At 35.8% G+C, this 24,247-nt stretch overlaps 1 protein-coding gene across 1 annotated transcript in view; it reads left to right on the forward strand.

Moving 5' to 3' along the window:
- Nucleotides 1-24,247, forward strand: part of rapgef5a (Rap guanine nucleotide exchange factor (GEF) 5a) — a 228,661-nt gene that overhangs the window by 69,674 nt on the left and 134,740 nt on the right. Inside the window, exons 6-9 of the mRNA XM_061983255.1 lie at nt 3,041-3,122; nt 10,268-10,316; nt 10,402-10,475; nt 16,828-17,022. Coding sequence (XP_061839239.1) covers nt 3,041-3,122; nt 10,268-10,316; nt 10,402-10,475; nt 16,828-17,022 — 400 coding nt within the window. The remainder of the gene's footprint in view (nt 1-3,040; nt 3,123-10,267; nt 10,317-10,401; nt 10,476-16,827; nt 17,023-24,247) is intronic.

Raw genomic sequence — 24,247 nt, forward strand, 5'->3', positions numbered from 1 at the left:
CCCCAAATCTCAAAATTGCGCTCTAGAGCAATTTTTGAATAAAACGCAGAAAAAACTGCTCCTTGGAAGAAAAAAATGACAAAACTGCCTGTAACTCTCACTGGGAAGGTCGGACAGACATGAAACAAAAACCTCTATGTAGGTCTCACTTAGACCTACATTTCATAAATTGACACTTAGGACTACAACTTGACAAAAGTATTGGGACACTTAGGACTACCACTGAACAAAAGTATTGGGACACTTCGGACTAAAAGTAGACAAAAGTATTGAGACACTTAGGACTACCACTGGACAAAAGTTTTGGTACACTTACACTGGACAAAAGTATTGGGACACTTAGGACTACAACTTGACAAAAGTATTGGGACACTTAGGACTACCACTGGACAAAGGTATTGGGACACTTACACTGGCCAAAAGTATTGGGACACTTAGGACTACAACTTGACAAAAGTATTGGGACACTTAGGACTACAACTTGACAAAAGTATTGGGACACTTAGGACTAGAACTGGACAAACGTATTGGGACACTTCGGACTAAACGTAGACAAAAGTATTGGGACACTTAGGACTACCACTTGACAAAAGTATTGGGACACTTACACTGGCCTTAAGTATTGGGACGCTTACACTGGACTAAAGTATTGGGACACTTAGGACTACCACTGGACAAAAGTATTGGGACACTTACACTGGCCAAAAGTATTGGGACACTTAGGACTACAACTTGACGAAAGTATTGGGACACTTAGGACTAGCACCTGCCAAATACGCGGGCCCGACCAATGCTGCTTGCAGCTTTAATTATCAATGTATTTAGTTTGTTTGTGTACAAATTCAGTACAGGAAGTGATTAAATAAGCTCTGCTTCTTCCTAATAAAAAGAAAGAAATATGGAAATATACCATATTGTAACTGTATGTATTTTTTCAAATAAATCTAAACCACAATCATGAGTTGTTAAAACATCATCAATCGGGTCGTCAGCTCTGTCCTCTACTTTAAATGAACTCACTTTGTGAAAAGTCACAAAAATATGGAGCATTTTGTGCCATTGAAACAGAAATTAGTCGCCTTCAGAAGTACTTTATTTACCGTATTTTTCGGACTAAGTCGCAGTTTTTTTCATAGTTTGTGCGACTTATACAGGTAAAAGCCAGTAAATTAGAATATTTTGAAAAACTTGATTTATTTCAGTAATTGCATTCAAAAGGTGTAACTTGTACATTATATTTATTCATTGCACACAGACTGATGCATTCAAATGTTTATTTCATTTAATTTTGATGATTTGAAGTGGCAACAAATGAAAATCCAAAATTCCGTGTGTCACAAAATTAGAATATTGTGTAAGGGTTCAATTTTGAAGACACCTGGTGCCACAAACTAATCAGCTGATTAACTCAAAACACCTGCAAAGGGCTTTAAATGGTCTCTCAGTCCAGTTCTGAAGCCTACACAAACATGGGGAAGACTTCAGATTTGACAGCTGTCCAAAAGGCAACCATCGACACATTGCACAAGGAGGGAAAGACACAAAAGGTTATTGCTGAAGAGGCTGGCTGTTCTCAGAGCTCTGTGTCCAAACACATTAATGGAGAGGCAAAGGGAAGGAAAAACTGTGGTCAGAAAAAGTGTACAAGCGATAGGGATCACCGCGCCCTGGTCAAGATTAGGAAAAAAAACCCATTCAAAAATGTGGGGGAGATTCAGAAGGAGTGGACAGCTGCTGGAGTCAGTGCTTCAAGATCCACCACCAAGAGACGCTTGAAAGACATGGGTTTCAACTGCCGCATACCTCGTGTCAAGCCACTGTTGACCAAGAAACAGCGCGAAAAGCGTCTCACCTGGGCTAAGGAAAAAAAGAGCTGGACTGCTGCTGAGTGGTCCAAAGTCATGTTTTCTGACGAAAGCAAATTTTGCATTTCCTTTGGAAATCGAGGTCCCAGAGTCTGGAGGAAGACAGGAGAGGCACAGGATCCACGTTGCCTGAAGTCTAGTGTAAAGTTTCCACCATCAGTGATGGTTTGGGGTGCCATGTCATCTGCTGGTGTCGGTCCACTCTGTTTCCTGAGATCCAGGGTCAACGCAGCCGTCTACCAGCAAGTTTTAGAGCACTTCATGCTTCCTGCTGCTGACCTGCTCTATGGAGATGGAGATTTCAAGTTCCAACAGGACTTGGCGCCTGCACACAGCGCAAAATCTACCCGTGCCTGGTTTACGGACCATGGTATTTCTGTTCTAAATTGGCCCGCCAACTCCCCTGACCTTAGCCCCATAGAAAATCTGTGGGGTATTGTGAAAAGGAAGATGCAGAATGCCAGACCCAAAAACGCAGAAGAGTTGAAGGCCACTATCAGAGCAACCTGGGCTCTCATAACACCTGAGCAGTGCCAGAAACTCATGGACTCCATGCCACGCCGCATTAACGCAGTAATTGAGGCAAAAGGAGCTCCAACCAAGTATTGAGTATTGTACATGCTCATATTTTTCATTTTCATACTTTTCAGTTGGCCAACATTTCTAAAAATCCCTTTTTTGTATTAGCCTTAAGTAATATTCTAATTTTGTGACACACGGAATTTTGGATTTTCATTTGTTGCCACTTCAAATCATCAAAATTAAATGAAATAAACATTTGAATGCATCAGTCTGTGTGCAATGAATAAATATAATGTACAAGTTACACCTTTTGAATGCAATTACTGAAATAAATCAAGTTTTTCAAAATATTCTAATTTACTGGCTTTTACCTGTATATGTTTTTTTCCTTTTTTATTATGCATTTTCGGCAGGTGCGACTTATACTCCAGTGCGACTTATACTCCGAAAAATACGGTAATCCCTGAGGGGAAATTAAGCCTTATTTTTCCCTCCAGAAACAGAAATTAGTATTATTTATTAATGTTTAGTATTCAAATACGTATGAAGGTTGTAGTTCTTGGTTTAGTAGACCAGGGGGTGCTATGGAGAGTGTTAAGGCTCTGCTGGTTAGAAAAAGAAAGTAAAAGTGTGTGTTTGTGTGTGTCTTACAGGTCAGAGGAGGACTCTGAAGGAAACCGAGATGTGTGCAGTGAGATTCTGCAGATGAAAGCTCTGGAAAGGCTCACATCCACGGTGAGGGTCTGCTTTTAAACCGCTGGTTCTCAAACTTTTTTCACCAAGTGCCATACTTGCCAACCCTCCCGTATTTTCCGGGAGACTCCCGAAATTCAGCGCCTCTCCCGGAAACCTCCCGGGACAAATATTCTCCCGAAAATCTCCCGATTTTCAGCCGGAGCTGGAGGCCACGCCCCCTCCAGCTCCATGCGGACCTGAGTGAGGACAGCCTTTTTTCAGAGATTATTCTCTGCATTTGACCCATCACCCTTGATCACCCCCTGGGAGGTGAGGGGAGCAGTGGGCAGCAGCGGTGGCCGCGCCCGGGAATCATTTTGGTGATTTAACCCCCAATTCCAACCCTTGATGCTGAGTGCCAAGCAGGGAGGTAATGGGTCCCATTTTTATAGTCTTTGGTATGACTCGGCCGGGGTTTGAACTCACAACCTACCGCTCTCAGGGCGGACACTCTAACCACTAGGCCACTGAGTAGGTCTTTTTACTTTACTTTACTTTAATGCGGACCTGAGTGAGGACAGCCTTTTTTCACTAAGGGAGGACAACAGGGTGACAAAAACTAAATCATCCAGACTAGAGATACATTGTATTATTATGTTTATCTTACCTAAAAATAAATATATTTATTAATTAAAAAAAAAAAAAAAAAAAACTAAATAAATTTTTACTATATTTTGCTAAAATTTTATTTTTATTTTTTCTGACTCCTTATTACATCCAGCCATAGAATTTTACATTAAAATAAACATATTTGAAATAATTAATTTTAAATTATCATAATAATTCATTTAAAATGACCATATTTAATTATTAAATTAATTGCTTGTTTATCAACAACTTTAGCATTTTATTCATTACATTTTGAAGCTCTCAGAAGCCAAGTTATGTTATATTCCTTAATATTTATTCATGCAAGTTTGAAATATCAATTATCCAAACACAGTTTTGTTTGCATATTTTCAGGATGTAGATATATATATATATATATATATATATATATATATATATATATATATATATATATATGTATATATATATATATATATATATATATATATATGTATGAAATACTTGACTTGGTGAATTCTAGCTGTCAATATACTCCTCCCCTCTTAACCACGCCCCCAACCACGCCCCGCCCCACCCCCGACCACGCCCCCACCTCCCGAAATCGGAGGTCTCAAGGTTGGCAAGTATGCCAAGTGCACTGCAAAAACTGAAATCTAAGTAAGATTATCAATATAGATCCACTGTAGTGCATGTAACACCACCGCTAAATATGTCAAATAAGGGTGATATTTGCTTATTTTCTGTCTGATAAGATAATTCTTCTCACCAAGCAGATTTTATGTTAGAGTGTTTTACTTGTTTTAAGTGTTTTGGTCCTAAATGGTGTAAGATATTACAGCTTGTTGCTGAGATTTGATGAGCTATATTGAGTAAAACATGCTTGAAACTAGAATATCAAGTGTTGCAAAGCTGTGTCATCAACACTCACAAGTATAAAACTACTTTTTTTAAAGTAATAATTTCTTATTTCAAGCATAAAAAAAAATCATGAATTTGACACAATTGTGTCTCATAATTAAAACAGATGACAGCCAAATGGACTTTGCTGTTTTATTTCCAATGAAACAATAGAAAATAGATACTCATATAGTAGTACAGTTGGCACAGTACAGTAAACTGACAGTTAATATTTAAACATTTAACATTTCTAACTATTTTCAACAGAAATAGTTCATGCACATTCAAATAAATTCCTCAAAATTACAATTAAAAATGTTTTGGGCTGTATATATGCGCACTAATTGACTGAAAGAGCACGCACTTGGCGCGATGATGTCATGTTATCCATGGAAAAATGCATTTTTAGACAATATGATTTGCCTGAGCGGCTAGGAGACCCCGAGAGTAACAAGATGTTTACTTGTTGCCTTTCCATTAAGAACAATAAATTAGTTTTTAGTATAAGTTTGCTGGTTTCAAGAAATGTATATCATTATGTCAAGATAATGGCACTAGCATTTACTTCATTTAAGAATATTTTGCAACATATTGAGCAAAAAGGTCTCTTTTTTTTTTTCTACCAAGAAAAGTGCACTTGTTATTAGTGAGAATATACTTATTTTAAGGTATTTTTGGGTTCATTGAGGTTAGCTAATTTGACTTGTTTTGGAAAGTCTTGACAAGCCAAATTTTCTTGTTCTATTGGCAGATAATTTTGCTTAGTTCAAATAAAATACCCCTCATTTTTGTATTATTTTTTCTTGTTTTTTTTTGTTTTTTTCCAACTTTTTTTTATTGGCATTTTCAAATAGACAGAAAAAAGTGCAAGTCGAAACAGTACAATTTTAAAGTCAGTAAATTATTCACACCCTTTCCCTTAAAACCCAAACCTCCCACCCCACTCAGGTCCCACCAACGAGGGACAAATGGCACAATTATATAACAAGTAAGACGACAAAGACAGACACATTCTCACACACACACACACACATATACGAGGCCAGAGACAGACGGGCTGAAAAGGAGAGAGAGGGAGAAATATATATATATATATATATATATATATATATATATATATATATATATATATACACACAGGTAAAAGCCAGTAAATTAGAATATTTTGAAAAACTTGATTTATTTCAGTAATTGCATTCAAAAGGTGTAACTTGTACATTATATTTATTCATTGCACACAGACTGATGCATTCAAATGTTTATTTCATTTAATTTTGATGATTTGAAGTGGCAACAAATGAAAATCCAAAATTCCGTGTGTCACAAAATTAGAATATTACTTAAGGCTAATACAAAAAAGGGATTTTTAGAAATGTTGGCCAACTGAAAAGTATGAAAATGAAAAATATGAGCATGTACAATACTCAATACTTGGTTGGAGCTCCTTTTGCCTCAATTACTGCGTTAATGCGGCGTGGCATGGAGTCGATGAGTTTCTGGCACTGCTCAGGTGTTATGAGAGCCCAGGTTGCTCTGATAGTGGCCTTCAACTCTTCTGCGTTTTTGGCTCTGGCATTCTGCATCTTCCTTTTCACAATACCCCACAGATTTTCTATGGGGCTAAGGTCAGGGGAGTTGGCGGGCCAATTTAGAACAGAAATACCATGGTCCGTAAACCAGGCACGGGTAGATTTTGCGCTGTGTGCAGGCGCCAAGTCCTGTTGGAACTTGAAATCTCCATCTCCATAGAGCAGGTCAGCAGCAGGAAGCATGAAGTGCTCTAAAACTTGCTGGTAGACGGCTGCGTTGACCCTGGATCTCAGGAAACAGAGTGGACCGACACCAGCAGATGACATGGCACCCCAAACCATCACTGATGGTGGAAACTTTACACTAGACTTCAGGCAACGTGGATCCTGTGCCTCTCCTGTCTTCCTCCAGACTCTGGGACCTCGATTTCCAAAGGAAATGCAAAATTTGCATGGTTGGGTGATGGTTTGGGGTGCCATGTCATCTGCTGGTGTCGGTCCACTCTGTTTCCTGAGATCCAGGGTCAACGCAGCCGTCTACCAGCAAGTTTTAGAGCACTTCATGCTTCCTGCTGCTGACCTGCTCTATGGAGATGGAGATTTCAAGTTCCAACAGGACTTGGCGCCTGCACACAGCGCAAAATCTACCCGTGCCTGGTTTACGGACCATGGTATTTCTGTTCTAAATAGGCCCGCCAACTCCCCTGACCTTAGCCCCATAGAAAATCTGTGGGGTATTGTGAAAAGGAAGATGCAGAATGCCAGACCCAAAAACGCAGAAGAGTTGAAGGCCACTATCAGAGCAACCTGGGCTCTCATAACACCTGAGCAGTGCCAGAAAGTCATCGACTCCATGCCACGCCGCATTAACGCAGTAATTGAGGCAAAAGGAGCTCCAACCAAGTATTGAGTATTGTACATGCTCATATTTTTCATTTTCATACTTTTCAGTTGGCCAACATTTCTAAAAATCCCTTTTTTGTATTAGCCTTAAGTAATATTCTAATTTTGTGACACACGGAATTTTGGATTTTCATTTGTTGCCACTTCAAATAATCAAAATTAAATGAAATAAACATTTGAATGCATCAGTCTGTGTGCAATGAATAAATATAATGTACAAGTTACACCTTTTGAATGCAATTACTGAAATAAATCAAGTTTTTCAAAATATTCTAATTTACTGGCTTTTACCTGTATATATATATTGTTGCGTTTTGGACCAGTTGTTCCTCCCAGGGAATTCAAGTCACAAGTCGCTCCCAAATTCTTTACGACACTTAAAGCTGAGTTGAAAAAAACCCCCCACCAGAGACAGAATAGGTATTTTGTTGTATATTTTCAAAGCTTTGCAAATATACTTTTTGAGACCAGTCTAGCATAGAACATTCTATTGCGCCGCCAAAAATGGTCTGTCTCCCCGACCCAAAACCCTCTCTCCTCCCCCCTCTCTCTAGACAGAATATATGCTAGTCAAAACACATTCCAAAGCATTCAAGGTTAACACACACAGTTTACTTGCAGAGAAACAGAAAGAGAATAAATGGAAAACACGAGCTGTTTTCAAATATGACTATGAAAGAAAATAAGTAACACAAAAATTCGGATATATGTAAATATCTGCCTCCGACAATATATATATATATATATATATATATATATATATATATATATATATAACCTTGGTATTTACCGTGATGACGGACTGGCAGTGTGTCGCGCCTCGCCAAGGAGCAGCGAGAATACCAAGAAGCGCATATGCCACATTTTCAAAGAGAACGGCCTACGGATCACGATTGAAGCCAACAAGCAAACCGTCAACTTCCTTGACGTCACTTTCAACCTGAGAAATAACAGCTACCAACCATTCACGAAACCCAACACAACACTCCAATACGTGCACCATGACAGCAACCACCCACCCACCACCACGAAAAGAATACCTACCGGAATCAATAAAAGGCTATCGATGCTGTCATCTAGCAAAGCTGAATTTGACCAAGCAACCCCCCCGTACCAAAAAGCCCTTGATGAAAGCGGATACAATTTCACCCTCACCTATGAACCCACGCCAGGAAACCAGCCAAAAAAGAACAGAAAACGAAACGACATCATCTGGTACAACCCCCCATACAGCAAAAACGTCTCAACGAACATTGGACACAAATTCCTCAATCTGATTGACAAACACTTTCCCAAAGACAACAACCTAAGAAAAGTATTCAACAAGAACAACATTAAATTGAGCTACAGCTGCATGAACAATATACGACAAATCATCTCAAACCACAACAAAACAATTGCAAATGAGCCGTCGACCCCCAGTCAGAGCGACTCCAAAACCAACAAAGCATGTAACTGTCGAAAGAAACCTGATTGCCCCCTCAACGGGGGGTGCTTACAAACATCAGTTGTCTACCAATCTAAGGTAATACGCAAGGACATTAACACATCCGACACATATGTAGGATTAACCGAGGGTGAATTCAAAACCAGATGGAACAATCACAAGGCTTCTTTCAGGAACAAAAACCTGCGAAATACCACAGAACTCAGCAAACACATTTGGGACCTCAAAGACAATAATGTTGAATATTCAATAACATGGCAAATTCTTGCATCCAGCACACCTTACAATAGTGGTAATAAAAGATGCAACCTATGCTTGAAAGAGAAACTGTTTATTATTTACCGTCCAGACCTGTCATCCCTCAACAAGCGCAGCGAAATTGTAACAACATGCCGCCATAGACGGAAACACCTCCTAGGTAACACATGAGCCAATCACCACGCCCCTAGGCCAGCCTGTACCCACCCACTCTGTGCCCTATATAAACCATGGTATGCGTATGCTCCCATTAAAATCTCCTGATGATTGAGGGTACCCCCCCTCATGAAACAGGCCTGTAGAGATGAAATAGTCTTGTCATTTTTTTCCCCACACATACATATATATATATATATATATATATATATATATATATATATATATATATATATATATAAAATATATAATACTAATAATAGAATTAAAATAAACATTTAATAATAATAATAATAATAAATAAAAGGGAGATTATTCCTCATCTGCGTCTGGGCATTTTTTCTTGTTTTTGAACACTGACTTTTTGCAGTGTGCCACTTCAGAAAACTCTCAAAGTACCACCTTAATGACCAACGTTAATCTACAGTAGCATAGTAGGCCTAAGTATTCGTTAAAAACAAGGCAGAGGTTGTATTAAAGAAGCATATTTAAGATTTTTGGCCACTATTACACAGTTTGCACACTGTATTTGAATATAGGAAAATAATAGGAATTATTTGGTGTACCACTAAATGGAGCCTGTACTGTCACACCGCGGTGAGGGATGTCTTGTCTTGGTTTTTTCTGTCTTGTGATGTGCATGTTTTAGTTTGAAAAGTAACTCTCCTCTCGTTTCAGGTCCCTTGCCCTTCCTTTTGTGTCATCAGTCTGACGTCATCCCGATTCCCTAATTGTTTCCACCTGTTCCCTATTACCCTCATGTGTCTTATAAGCCCACTCCTTCCTTTGTTCTGTGCCAGATTGTTTCGTTTATTCGTGCTCTCTAGCATCCATGCCCATGTCCATGCCTTGTCTTGCCTCGTCTTGTGCTTATGTTCTTTGATTCTGAATCCCTTCGTTGCTATTTTGAGTTTTCCTTTCTTCCTCCTCAGCAGAGTGATTTTTTGTTATTTAGTTTATTCAGCCGAAGTGGTAAGTTTCAGTTATTTTTCATTCTTTCCTCACATTTTTGAGTGACAATTTTTGTTAATACTTTATTAGATTAGATAGTATATAATTTTTCATCGTTGTTGTTTCTTCCTCCTGTTGGAGCGTTTTTTTGTTTATACATTTTATAGCATATATTAATTATATTTCGTCTTTGCTTTTGTGTTTTCCTCCGTTCGGAGCGAATTTTGGTCGTTCCTATTTTTTGGAACCTTTTTTGCCGGTTAGTTTTTGGATAAATAGATATTGTAATCCTTGACTTTGGAGGTGAAAAGGAAGCTGTCAAAATAAAAGCCTGTCTAAGTTCCCTACTCTGCATCTGAGTCCTATCCTTTTACCAAGCCGTGACATGTACCACTGTTCTAATGCCATACTTGTTTGGCTTAACTCGCCCCCAGGTGCAAAATGAGCTGGCGGCTGCTCTCGCCCGAAAGACACGCAAAGCTTGTGAGTAAACGCAGTGTTTTTAAAACATTTTTTATTGAAGACTACGAAACTCGGGGTAACATGTGGTGTGTGTGATTGTTTGCAGTAGCGGAGCAGGACTCTGACATGGCCGAGACCAGGCAGCAGGAGATTCGTTCACCCAGCGCGGAGACCAGCCCGGTAACTCACATTGAATATAAATGACATCATGGGATCAGATCGGGGGGGCAACATTTGCATGAATTCCGGGCGGGTGCTCGTCTCACCCAATTTGAGAGCGAGCTGCAGCGAACGCGTCGTCAAGCTGCTTCTAAAATACTAATCCTCAGGACTATGGAGGAAAATAAGAATAATACGTTTCTTACAAGTAGCATTATCACTGGAGGACGAAAGGAAAATAAATGGTTAAGAATGCTACAGGTAGGGGTGGTCGTCACTATCGATGCCTAATATATTAACAATACTAAAGTGATGAGATATTTCTGTTTTTGTTGTTGTTATTATTACCGTATTTTCCGCACCATAAGGCGCCCTGGGTTATAAGCCGCACCTTCAATGAACGGCATATTTCAAAACTTTGTCCACCTATAAGCCGCCCCGTGTTGTAAGCCGCATCTAACTGCGCTAAAGGAATGTCAAAAAAACAGTCAGATAGGTCAGTCAAACTTTAATAATATATTAAAAACCAGCGTGATGTGGGCGCGCATGGAGTCGTATATCAACATGGACGGAGCTGCGTAAAAAAAGCCACCCGGCCTCTTCGCGTAAACTTAAACTTACCTTAACCACTCGCTCATCTTTTCTTCATCCATCCCTTCGAGTTAGCTTTTATGATGACGCCGGCTGGAAAGGTCTCTTTTGGCAAGGTCTTCCTTTTGAATATCACCATGGGTGGAAGTTTCTGGCCATTAGCATGGCAAGCTAGAACCACAGTGAAGGATGACTTCTCATTCCCTGTGGTGCGAATATTCACCGTACGTGCTCCCGTTGTATCCACAGTGCGGTTCACAGGAATATCAGTTGCTGTGAAATAGTAATCCGTGTGCGGATGGAGAGATTGCGTCTTTTCATGAACCGGATCCCTGACGCTTTGTAGGAGCCATTTTGTGGTCTTTACAGATGTAAACACACAAAGGAAATGAAACGTACGGTATATCCGCGCGCTTTTTCTTCTTCTACGCGGGCGGGTGGTTGCTTACAGTAGAAGAAGAAGCGCTTCCTGTTCTATGGGGGCGGGTGCTTACCTTGGCGGTTGCTTGCGTAGAAGAAGAAGCGCTTCCTGTTCTACCGGGAAAAAAGATGGCGGCTGTTTACCGAAGTTGCGAGATCGAAACTTTATGAAAATGAATCGTAATATTTATCCATATATAAAGCGCACCGGGTTATAAGGCGCACTGTCAGCTTTTGAGAACATTTGTGGTTTTTAGGTGCGCCTTATAGTGCGGAAAATACGGTACAATACATTTTTGGGGGTGGTTTTTATTCAAGTACCAGTAGAGTGGAAAAACAAGTTGCCTCCATATTGAAGCTATTATCACATATGTCTGATGTATGTCTTAACGTTCGAACTGGAAAACTTTATTTTTTGCAAATATTAGCTCATTTGGAATTTGATGCCTGCAACGTGTTTCAAAAAAAGCTGGCACAAGTGGCAAAAAAAGACTGAGAAAGTTGAGGAATGCTCATCAAACAGTTATTTGGAACATCCCACAGGTTAATTGGGAACAGGTGGGTGCCATGATTGGGTATAAAAGCAGCTTCCATGAAATGCTCAGTCATTCACAAACAAGGACGGGGCGAGGGGTCACCACTTTGTCAACAAATGCGTGAGAAAATTGTTTAAGAATAACATTTCTCAACCAGCTATTGCAAGGAATTTAGGGATTTCACCATTTCCGCTCCGTAATATCATCAAAAGGTTCAGAGAATCTGGAGAAATCACTGCACGTAAGCGATGATGTTACGGACCTTGGATCCCTCAGGCGGTACTGCATCAAAAAGCGACATCAGTGTGTAAAGGATATCACCACGTGGGCTCAGGAACACATCCGAAAACCACTGTCAGTAACTACAGTATGGGCGGTATAGCTCGGTTGGTAGAGCGGCCGTGCCTGCAACTTGAGGGTTTCGATCCCCGCTTCCGCCATCCTAGTCACTGCCGTTGTGTCCTTGGGCAAGACACTTTACCCACCTGCTCCCAGTGCCACCCACACTGGTTTAAATGTAACTTAGATATAGGGTTTCACTATGTAAAGCGCTTTGAGTCACTTGAGAAAAAGCGCTATATAAATGTAATTCACTTCACTTCACTTCACTACAGTTGGTCGCTACATCTGTAAGTGCAAGTTTAAATTTGTCTTTGCATTGTAGAGTTGTAACTTGCACTTACAGATGTAGCGACCAACTGTAGTTACTGACAGTGGTTTTCGGAAGTGTTCCTGAGCCCACGTGGTGATATCCTTTACACACCGATGTCGCTTTTTGATGAAGCAACAGACACCCTTGTTGTGAGACCCGGAACACCCAATGAACCCAGGATGCAACACTGATGATATGTCTAAGTTGCACCAAGAGTGTTTGATACTTTACATTAGTTTTGGATGATACCACACATTTAGGTATCGATCCGATACCAAGTAGTTACAGGATCATACATTGGTCATATTCAAAGTCCTCATGTGTCCAGGGACGTATTTCCAGAGTTTATAAATATATGAAATTGTTTTTTTAATTTGTGACGATAAAAAATATCGATGTAATCATAGTCGTATCGACTAGATACGCTCCTGTGCTTGGTATCATTACAGTGGATGCCAGGTGTAGATCCACCCATGGCGTTTGTTTACATTGTGGTGCTGGTGTATCCTCCTATAGTGTGTAGTGAAGCATGTTTAGCTATTCCTCGTCCTCCAGTGATAATGATACTTGTAAGAAGCATACTTTATTTGTCGCCATGGATGAACCCTAACACACAATATTTAACTTGATTGCAGCGGGGGATGTTTCGTTATTAAAACACAGCAGAGGGCTGAAGAAACATCATGTCCGACAATGCAAACAAACACTTTGTTTGTGTGTGTTATCAGGCTTTCCCCCGGATAAGAGCTGTGGTTGGGGGTGTTTTCCTAGTAAACAAAGTGTGTGGGAGTGATGCTGTCATGTTGTGTGTGTGTGTGTGTGTGTGTGTGTGTGTGTGTGCTAAAACACGGCACTGTGGGATAGTTAAGCACACAGGAAGAGTTACTCAACTCTTTAGGAAATTGAATATCCCCTCCCTTCTTTCCCTATAAAAATAAATAGAATGGGCTAGCCACCACTGGTGATAATGACACACACACACACACACACACACACACACACACACACACACACACACACACACACACACACGCACACATGCTTGTATTTGTTACTTTCTTGAGACCTCCGAAAAATGCCTACCTCTTTAGGACCAGCCTTTCTAGATATATAAAGATGTGTATTTACAACATTAATAATATATACATACTATGCAAATATAAAAAAGCTTGTTGGGAAAAATGAATTGGAATTTCACAAGAACAAGGTCGCAGTTTCACAAGAAAAACTTAAAATTTTGGCAGTATTGTAATAAAAGTCATCATTTTACACAACGCAGGTCAACATTTTATTAGGAAAATTGAACATTTGTGCAGTATTATGATAAAAGTTTGAATTTTACTCAATAACGGTCGCAATTTCACAAGAAAAGCTTAAAAATGTTTTATTAAAAAGTCACAATTTTATAAAAAAAACTTTAAAATGTTGCCAATATAATAATAATAATCGGAATTTTACTTGGCAAAATGATGACAAAAGTCATCATTTTACTCGAAAAATGTCACTATTTTACAAGAACAACAAAAAATTTGGCAATATTGTGGTAAAGGTCAGAATTTTATATGACAAATGTCACCATTTTGCATTAAAAAGTAATAATTTTACATAATTTTTACAAGAAAATATTGCAATATTACAGAAACAGAAAGAATATGAGAAATTGTTCCTAATTTTATAACTAAAAAGTCGACGCATTGTGAGAAAAAAACTGCTTTTAGTTAATTTATTTTTATTTTTTTGTTTGTAATTGGTTTTTAATCTTCATTATTTTCTTCAAATTTTTACAGTATATCTCTATATACATATTTATTTTATTTGTATTATTAATTTTGGCCAAAGGGGCGCATTTCAATTTCTTACACACACTTGTTATTACACATGCTGGCCAGAGGGGGAGCACTTCAAATTTCTTACACACACTTGTTATTTCATATGTTGACCAGAGGGGGAGCACTTTTAAAAGCGACACACAGTCAATTAGAAAAATCCCTCCTTTTTGGGACCACCCTCATTTTGATAGATGTCACCAGCAGGGGTGCAAATGAGACATTCTCTATTAGATGCAATGTTATTGATTTATGTCATCACTTGTTCACACCTCCTCATATGGAAGATACTTTTCCTTCTTCATGTCTCAAGTGCGGTAGAAATACAATAACACACACACACACACACACACACACACACACACACACACACATGCTTGTATTTGTTACCTTCTTGAGACCTGAGAAAAATGCCTACCTCTTTAGGACCAGCCTTTCTAGATATATAAAGATGTGTATTTACAACATTAATAATATATACATACTATGCAAATATAAAAAAGCTTGTAGGGAAAAATGAATTGGAATTTCACAAGAACAAGGTCGCAGTTTCACAAGAAAAACTTAAAATTTTGGCAGTATTGTAATAAAAGTCATCATTTTACACAACGCAAGTCAACATTTTACAAGAAAAACTGAACATTTGTGCAGTATTATGATAACAGTTTGAATTTTACTCAATAACAGTCGCAATTTCACAAGAAAAGATTACAATTTTGGCAACTTTATGAAAAAGTCACAATTTTATCAGAAAACTTTAAAATGTTGCCAATATAATAATAGTAATCGGAATTTTACTTGGCAAAATGATGACAAAAGTCATAATTTTACTCGAAAAAATGTCACTATTTTACAAGAACAACAAAAACATTGTCAATATTGTGATAAAGGTCAGAATTTTATGACAAATGCATTAAAAAGTAAAAATTTTACATTAAAAAAGTACGAATTTTACAATAAAATATTGCAGTATTACAGAAACGGAAAGAATATGAGAAATTGTTCCAAATTTTATAAGTAAAAAGTAGACACATAGGGAGAAAAACACTGCTTTTAGTTTATTTATTTACTGTATTAATTAATTAATTTATTTTGTTTGTAATTGGTTTTTAATCTTCATTATTTACTTCGTTATTACAGTATGTCTATATATAATTATTTATTTTATTTGTTTTATCAATTTTGGCCAAAGGGGGCGCATTTAAATTTGTTACACGCACTTGTTATTATATATGTTGACCAGAGGGGGAGCACTTTTAAAAGCGACACACAGTCAATTAGAAAAATCCCTCCTTTTCGGAATTTTACTTGGCAAAATTATTATAAAAGTCATAATTCTACTCAAAATATGTCACTATTTTACAAGAACAAAAAAAATTGCAATATTGTGATAAAGGTCAGAATTTTATACAACAAATGTCACCATTTTGCATTAAAAAGTAATAATTTTACATAAAAAAAGTTTTACGAGAAAATATTGCAATATTACAGAAACAAAAAGAATATGAGAAATTGTTCCCAATTTTATTAGTAAAAAGTCGACACATTGTGAGAAAAAGACTGCTTTTAGTTAATCATTTTTATTTATTTTTTTTGTTTGTAATTGGTTTTTAATCTTCATTATTTACTTCAAGTTTTTACAGTATATCTTTATAAACATATTTATTTTATGTGTTTTTATTAATTTTGACCAAAGGGGGCGCATTTCAATTTCTTACACACACTTGTTATTACACATGCTGGCCAGAGGGGGAGCACTTCAAATTTGCAGGGGTGCAAATGAGACATTCTCTATTAGATGCAATGTTATTGGGACCAACTTTTCCTTCTTGATGTCTCAAGAAGGGTAGAAATACAAGAACACACACACACACACACGCACACACACACACACACACACACACACACACTTCTCATCATCTGAGGGCATTAGTTTCACTCTCCCTCTTTAGACCACCCCATTACATGTTGGTACTCATACTTAATTCGGCCGGGCTAACGCGCTCAAAACGTTGACGCTCCTGATTATAGGAGCCAACACACTCCCTCCCGCCCACTTAGGCTGATAATCGCTCACGCTCACTCTTCCTCCGTCAGACCTGCTGACATAGAGACAAAGGCAGAAGTGCAACACATAGAAGGAATTACAGACTGAATTGGATTTGGAAGATTTAGAGAAGAATGCCACAGAAAGTGATTTTTTGGCTCTTTTTTCCTCCAATGGATTTAGTGAAATCTATTACACGCTTCTGGCCTTGTGGACTTCTTTCTGCAACCACACTGTGACTTTTTCAATCATGTCCTGGGACTGTGGGCTGAGATATGTGTTCTTGCCTCCCGTCTTGCAGCTGGGCAGCGTGTGCGCTCTGCGGGACGGTGGTGGCAGCGTCGGAGGAGGAGGAGGAGGCGGGAGTACGGGGAGCGTGTGCGCCCGAGAGGAGCTGACCAGCCGGCTGGGCTTGGAGGCCGTTCAGCGTCTGGCCAAGGATGGCTGCCGGCTGCTGCAGAACCACAACTATCGGCTGCCTGACAGGAACCAGGCGGTAAGTCCAGCGTCACATGTGTGACGTCTTGTTTATCATCACAACTTATTTAGTGTTTCATGGACAACTTGACCTGTCGTCTTATTTTCAAACCAAGTTTTAAACTTTGATTAATACAGTAATATGCATAATTGTTAACAACTTGACTTGTCATCTTATTTTGAAAACAAGTTTTCAACTTTATTTAATACAGTAGCCTCTTACATTGTAGGCATAAATGTTAACTTGACCTGTCATCTTATTTTGAAACCAAGTTTTCAACTTTATTTAATACAGTAATATGCTTAAATGTTGTTAACAACTTGACTTGTCATCTTATTTTGAAACCAAGTTTTCAACTTCATTTAATACAGTAATATGCATAAATGTTGTTAACTTGACCTGTCATCTTATTTTAAAACCAAGTTTTCAACTTTATTTAATTCAGTAATATGCATAAATGTTGTTAACTTGACTTGTCATCTTATTTTGAAACCAAGTTTTCAACTTTAATTAATACAGTAACATCTTACATTGTAGGCATAAATGTTGTTAACAACTTGTCATCTTATTTTGAAACCAAGTTTTCAACTTTATTTTATACAGTAATATGCATACATGTTAACAACTTGACTTGTCATCTTATTTTGAAACCAAGTTTTCAACTTTATTTAATACAGTAATATGCATAAATGTTGTTAACTTGACCTGTCATCTTATTTTGAAACCAAGTTTTCAACTTTAATTAATACAGTAACCTCTTACATTGTTAGGCATAAATGTTGTTAACAACTTGTCATCTTATTTTGAAACCAAGTTTTCAACTTTATTTTATACAGTAATATGCATACATGTTGTTAACTAGACTTGTCATCTTATTTTGAAACCAAGTTTTCAACTTTAATACAGTAATATGCATACCGGTACATGTTAACTTGACTTGTCATCTTATTTTGAAACCAAGTTTTAAACTTTAATTAATACAGTAATATGCTTAAATGTTGTTAACAACTTGACTTGTCATCTTATTTTGAAATCAAGTTTTCAACTTTAATTAATACAGTAATATGCATAAATGTTGTTAACAACTTGACTTGTCATCTTATTTTGAAACCAAGTTTTCAACTTTAATTAATACAGTAACCTCTTACATTGTTAGGCATAAATGTTGTTAACAACTTGTCATCTTAATTTGAAACCAAGTTTTCAACTTTATTTTATACAGTAATATGCATACATGTTAACAACTTGACTTGTCATTTTATTTTGAAACCAAGTTTTCAACTTTATTTAATACAGTAACCTCTTACAGTGTATGCATACATGTTGTTAACTAGACTTGTCATCTTATTTTGAAACCAAGTTTTCAACTTTATTTAATACAATAATATGCTTAAATGTTGTTAACAACTTGACTTGTCATCTTATTTTGAAACCAAGTTTTCAACTTTAATTAATACAGTATTATGCATAAATGTTGTCAACAACTTGACTTCTCATCTTATTTTAAAACCAAGTTTTCAACTTTATTTAATACAGTAATATGCATAAATGTTGTTAACTTGACCTGTCATCTTATTTTGAAACCAAGTTTTCAACTTTAATACAGTAATATGCATACATGTTAACTTGACTTGTCATCTTATTTTGAAACCAAGTTTTCAACTTTAATTAATACAGTAATATGCATAAATGTTGTTAACAACTTGACTTATTATCTTATTTTGAAACCAAGTTTTCAACTTTAATTAATACAGTATTATGCATAAATGTTGTCAACAACTTGACTTGTCATCTTATTTTGAAACCAACTTTTCAACTTTAATACAGTAATATGCATACATGTTAACTTGACTTGTCATCTTATTTTGAAACCAAGTTTTCAACTTTAATTAATACAGTAATATGCATAAATGTTGTTAACTTGACCTGTCATCTTATTTTGAAACCAAGTTTTAAACTTTAATTAATACAGTAATTTGCATAAATGTTGTTAACAACTTGACTTGTCATCTTATTTTGAAACCAAGTTTTCAACTTTATTTAATACAGTAGCCTCTTACATTGTAGGCATAAATGTTAACTTGACCTGTCATCTTATTTTGAAACCAAGTTTTCAACTTTATTTAATACAGTAATATGCATAAATGTTGTTAACTTGACCTGTCATCTTATTTTGAAACCAAGTTTTAAACTTTAATTAATACAGTAATTTGCATAAATGTTGTTAACAACTTGACTTGTCATCTTATTTTGAAACCAAGTTTTCAACTTTAATTAATACAGTATTATGCATAAATGTTGTCAACAACTTGACTTGTCATCTTATTTTGAAACCAAGTTTTCAGCTTTAATTAATACAGTATTATGCATAAATGTTTTCAACAACTTGACTTGTCATCTTATTTTGAAACCAAGTTTTAAACTTTAATTAATACAGTAATATGCATAAATGTTGTCAACAACTTGACTTTGCATCTTATTTTGAAACCGAAGTTTTCAACTTTAATACAGTAATATGCATAAATGTTGTCAACAACTTGACTTGTCATATTATTTTGAAACCAAGTTTTCAACTTTAATTAATACAGTAATATGCATAAATGTCAACAACTTGACTTGTCATCTTATTTTGAAACCAAGTTTTCAACTTTAATTAATACAGTAATATGCATAAATGTTGTTAACAACTTGACTTGTCATCTTATTTTGAAACCAAGTTTTCAACTTTAATTAATACAGTATTATGCATAAATGTTGTCAACAACTTGACTTCTCATCTTATTTTGAAACCAAGTTTTAAACTTTAATTAATACAGTAATATGCATAAATGTTGTCAACAACTTGACTTGTCATCTTATTTTGAAACCAAGTTTTCAACTTTAATTAATACAGTAATATGCATAAATGTCAACAACTTGACTTGTCATCTTATTTTGAAACCAAGTTTTCAACTTTAATTAATACAGTAATATGCATAAATGTTGTCAACAACTTGACTTGTCATCTTATTTTGAAACCAAGTTTTCAACTTTAATTAATACAGTATTATGCATAAATGTTAACAACTTGACTTGTCATCTTATTTTGAAACCAGGTTTTCAACTTTAATTAATACAGTATTATGCATAAATGTTGTTAACAACTTGACTTGTCATCTTATTTTGAAACCAAGTTTTCAACTTTATTTTATACAGTAATATGCATAAATGTTGTTAACAACTTGACTTGTCATCTTATTTTAAAACCAAGTTTTCAACTTTATTTAATACAGTAGCCTCTTACACTGTAGGCATAAATGTTGTTAACTGGACTCGTTGTCTTATTTTGAAACCAAGTTTTAAACTTTAATTAATACAGTAATATGCATAAATGTTAACAACTTGACTTGTCATCTTATTTTGAAACCAAGTTTTCAACTTTATTTAATACAGTAACCTCTTACAGTGTATGCATAAATGTTGTTAACTTGACTTGTCATCTTATTTTGAAACCAAGTTTTCAACTTTATTTAATACAGTAACCTCTTACAATGTAGGCATAAATGTTGTTAGCTTGACTTGTCATCTTATTTTGAAACCAAGTTTTCAACGTTATTTAATACAGTAGCCTCTTACGCTGTAGGCATAAATGTTGTTAACTGGACTCGTCGTCTTATTTTGAAACCAAGTTTTAAACTTTATTCAATACAGTAATATGCATAAATGTTAACAACTTGACTTGTCATCTTATTTTGAAACCAAGTTTTCAACTTTATTTAATACAGTAACCTCTTACAGTGTATGCATACATGTTAACTTGACTTGTCATCTTATTTTGAAACCAAGTTTTCAACTTTATTTAATACAGTAACCTCTTACAGTGTATGCATACATGTTGTTAGCTTGACTTGTCATCTTATTTTGAAACCAAGTTTTTAACTTTTTAATACAGTAATATGCATAAATGTTAACAACTTGACTTGTCATCTTATTTTGAAACCAAGTTTTCAACTTTATTTAATACAGTAATATGCATAAATGTTGTTAACTTGACCTGTCATCTTATTTTGAAACCAAGTTTTCAACTTTAATTAATACAGTAATATGCATAAATGTCAACAACTTGACTTATCTTATTTTGAAACCAAGTTTTAAACTTTAATTAATACAGTAATATGCATAAATGTTGTCAACAACTTGACTTGTCATCTTATTTTGAAACCAAGTTTTAAACTTTAATTAATACAGTAATATGCATAAATGTTGTCAACAACTTGACTTGTCATCTTATTTTGAAACCAAGTTTTAAACTTTAATTAATACAGTATTTTGCATAAATGTTGTTAACAACTTGACTTGTCATCTTATTTTGAAACCAAGTTTTCAACTTTAATTAATACAGTAATATGCATAAATGTTGTTAACAACTTGACTTGTCATCTTATTTTGAAACCAAGTTTTCAACTTTAATTAATACAGTAATTTGCATAAATGTTAACAACTTGACTTGTCATCTTATTTTGAAACCAAGTTTTCAACTTTAATTAATACAGTAATATGCATAATTGTTGTTAACAACTTGACTTGTCATCTTATTTTGAAACCAAGTTTTCAACTTTAATTAATACAGTAATATGCATAAATGTTGTCAGCAACTTGACTTGTCATCTTATTTTGAAACCAAGTTTTCAACTTTATTTTATACAGTAATATGCATAAATGTTGTTAACAACTTGACTTGTCATCTTATTTTGAAACCAAGTTTTCAACTTTATTTTATACAGTAATATGCATAAATGTTAACAACTTGACTTGTCATCTTATTTTGAAACCAAGTTTTAAACTTTGATTAATACAGTAATATGCATAAATGTTAACAACTTGACTTGTCATCTTATTTTGAAACCAAGTTTTCAACGTTATTTAATACAGTAGCCTCTTACACTGTAGGCATAAATGTTGTTAACTGGACTCTTCGTCTTATTTTGAAACCAAGTTTTAAACTTTAATTAATACAGTAATATGCATAAATGTTAACAACTTCACTTGTCATCTTATTTTGAAACCAAGTTTTCAACTTTATTTAATACAATAACCTCTTATAGTGTATGCATACAAGTTGTTTACTTGACTTGTCATCTTATTTTGAAATCAAGTTTTCAACTTTATTTAATACAGTAACCTCTTACAATGTAGGCATAAATGTTGTTAGCTTGACTTGTCATCTTATTTTGAAACCAAGTTTTCAACTTTTTAATACAGTAATATGCATAAATGTTAACTTGACTTGTCATCTTATTTTGAAACCAAGTTTTCAACTTTTTAATACAGTAATATGCATAAATGTTAACAACTTGACTTGTCATCTTATTTTGAAACCAAGTTTTCAACTTTATTTAATACAATAACCTCTTATAGTGTATGCATACATGTTGTTAACTTGACTTGTCATCTTATTTTGAAACCAAGTTTTCAACTTTATTTAATACAGTAACCTCTTACAATGTAGGCATAAATGTTAGCTTGACTTGTCATCTTATTTTGAAACCAAGTTTTCAACTTTATTTAATACAGTAACCTCTTACAGTGTATGCATAAATGTTGTTAACTTGACTTGTCATCTTATTTTGAAACCAAGTTTTCAACTTTATTTAATACAATAACCTCTTATAGTGTATGCATACAGGTTGTTAACTTGACTTGTCATCTTATTTTGAAACCAAGTTTTCAACTTTATTTAATACAGTAACCTCTTACAGTGTATGCATACATGTTGTTAACAACTTGTCATCTTATTTTGAAACCAAGTTTTCCAACTTTATTTAATACAGTAACCTCTTACAGTGTATGCATAAATGTTGTTAACAACTTGTCATCTTATTTTGAAACCAAGTTTTCAACTTTAATTATTACAGTATCAATACAGTAATATGCATAAATGTTAACAACAACTTGACTTGTCATCTTATTATGAAACCTGGGTGTATCTCGCGTGAGAGGAAGGTGAGGGTTAATCATTTTGCAATGCAGTCTGCTGAAAATGATGAAAAGCGCCACTCTACATAGCAGGTTGAAAGTTGAAAATGCCAGAAAACACTACAATAGTGCCCCAATTTGTCACATTTCATGTGTCAGGTAAACCGCGACAAATGTGGCCGTATGAAACCCCTTCCTACTGTATGGAGCTCATCCGTTAGCCCCGAGGTTAAAGTGCAGCGGCGTGCAACAATTTGACTGTTCATGCATCTTAACGTCACTTTGTTAATTCCTGCACATGTGCACCATTAACTTGTGACCGCAGGTGTCAATGTCAGCAATAGCCTTGCCGTGTCATTTCACGCTACTGTACATACAGTAGGTGTGCTAGCTTGTTCATACACGCAAGGTTTGTTCCCTTAAAACTGCCCTTGAGCAGGGCACTTAAGTCCTGCTGGCGGATCCTTACTCCTGGAAGGGTTGAAATGCATGCAATGCATTAAAAGAAATTGAAACTATTTCAACCCAAAAAAACCAAAACAAGACCAAAAGCCTGAGGAGCCAGTAAAGGAGCTGTCATATTTAGTCGTGTCAGCATGTTTTCTTTTTTCATGCAAAGTTAGCTGGTTCTGAAATGAGTCTCTCATGTTAGGAGTGTCCTATCTTTTTCCACAATGTGCTGCTTACTAAAAAAAAGTGCAGCCACTTTGATATGCTTTAAATTTAACCTGTTTATTAATAGGATAGAACCAACCCAGTCTAGTTAGCAATACAATTGATCTGTGATTTTATTTGTATCTAAACAGGACTGTGATTGTATGTTTACTGCTCCGTCTCTAATGTAGGTTATGCTAACAATTGAGTCGAGTCGTATGATTCTCACTTAGGGTGCGAAAAGTCCTGGGTTCAAATCCCGGACAAGCCCCCACGTGTTACAGCTGGCTTATGGCCGCAACAACAAAAGTCTGTAAATAAACATTTACAGAATCTTTCGTACTGGTATATTTCTGCGGCTTATGGTTCGGTGTGGTTAATACATGTAAAAATATTTATTTATTCTAAAATTTAAAAAATCTAAAAATAGCCCGGAAAATACGGCAAATCAAATTTGACAAAAAAAAAAATGAAAAAAAATTGCAAATTACTTTATTGCTAGAGTAATAAAGGGATAAGCGGTAGAAAATGGATGGATGGATGGATAGTCATAACACACAGGTGTCAAACTCAAGGCCCGGGGGCCAGATCTGGCCCGCTACATCATTCTATGTGGCCCACAAAAGCCTCGGAA

Source organism: Nerophis lumbriciformis, linkage group LG21, assembly GCF_033978685.3.
Source record: "Nerophis lumbriciformis linkage group LG21, RoL_Nlum_v2.1, whole genome shotgun sequence".
Taxonomy (NCBI): domain Eukaryota; kingdom Metazoa; phylum Chordata; class Actinopteri; order Syngnathiformes; family Syngnathidae; genus Nerophis; species Nerophis lumbriciformis.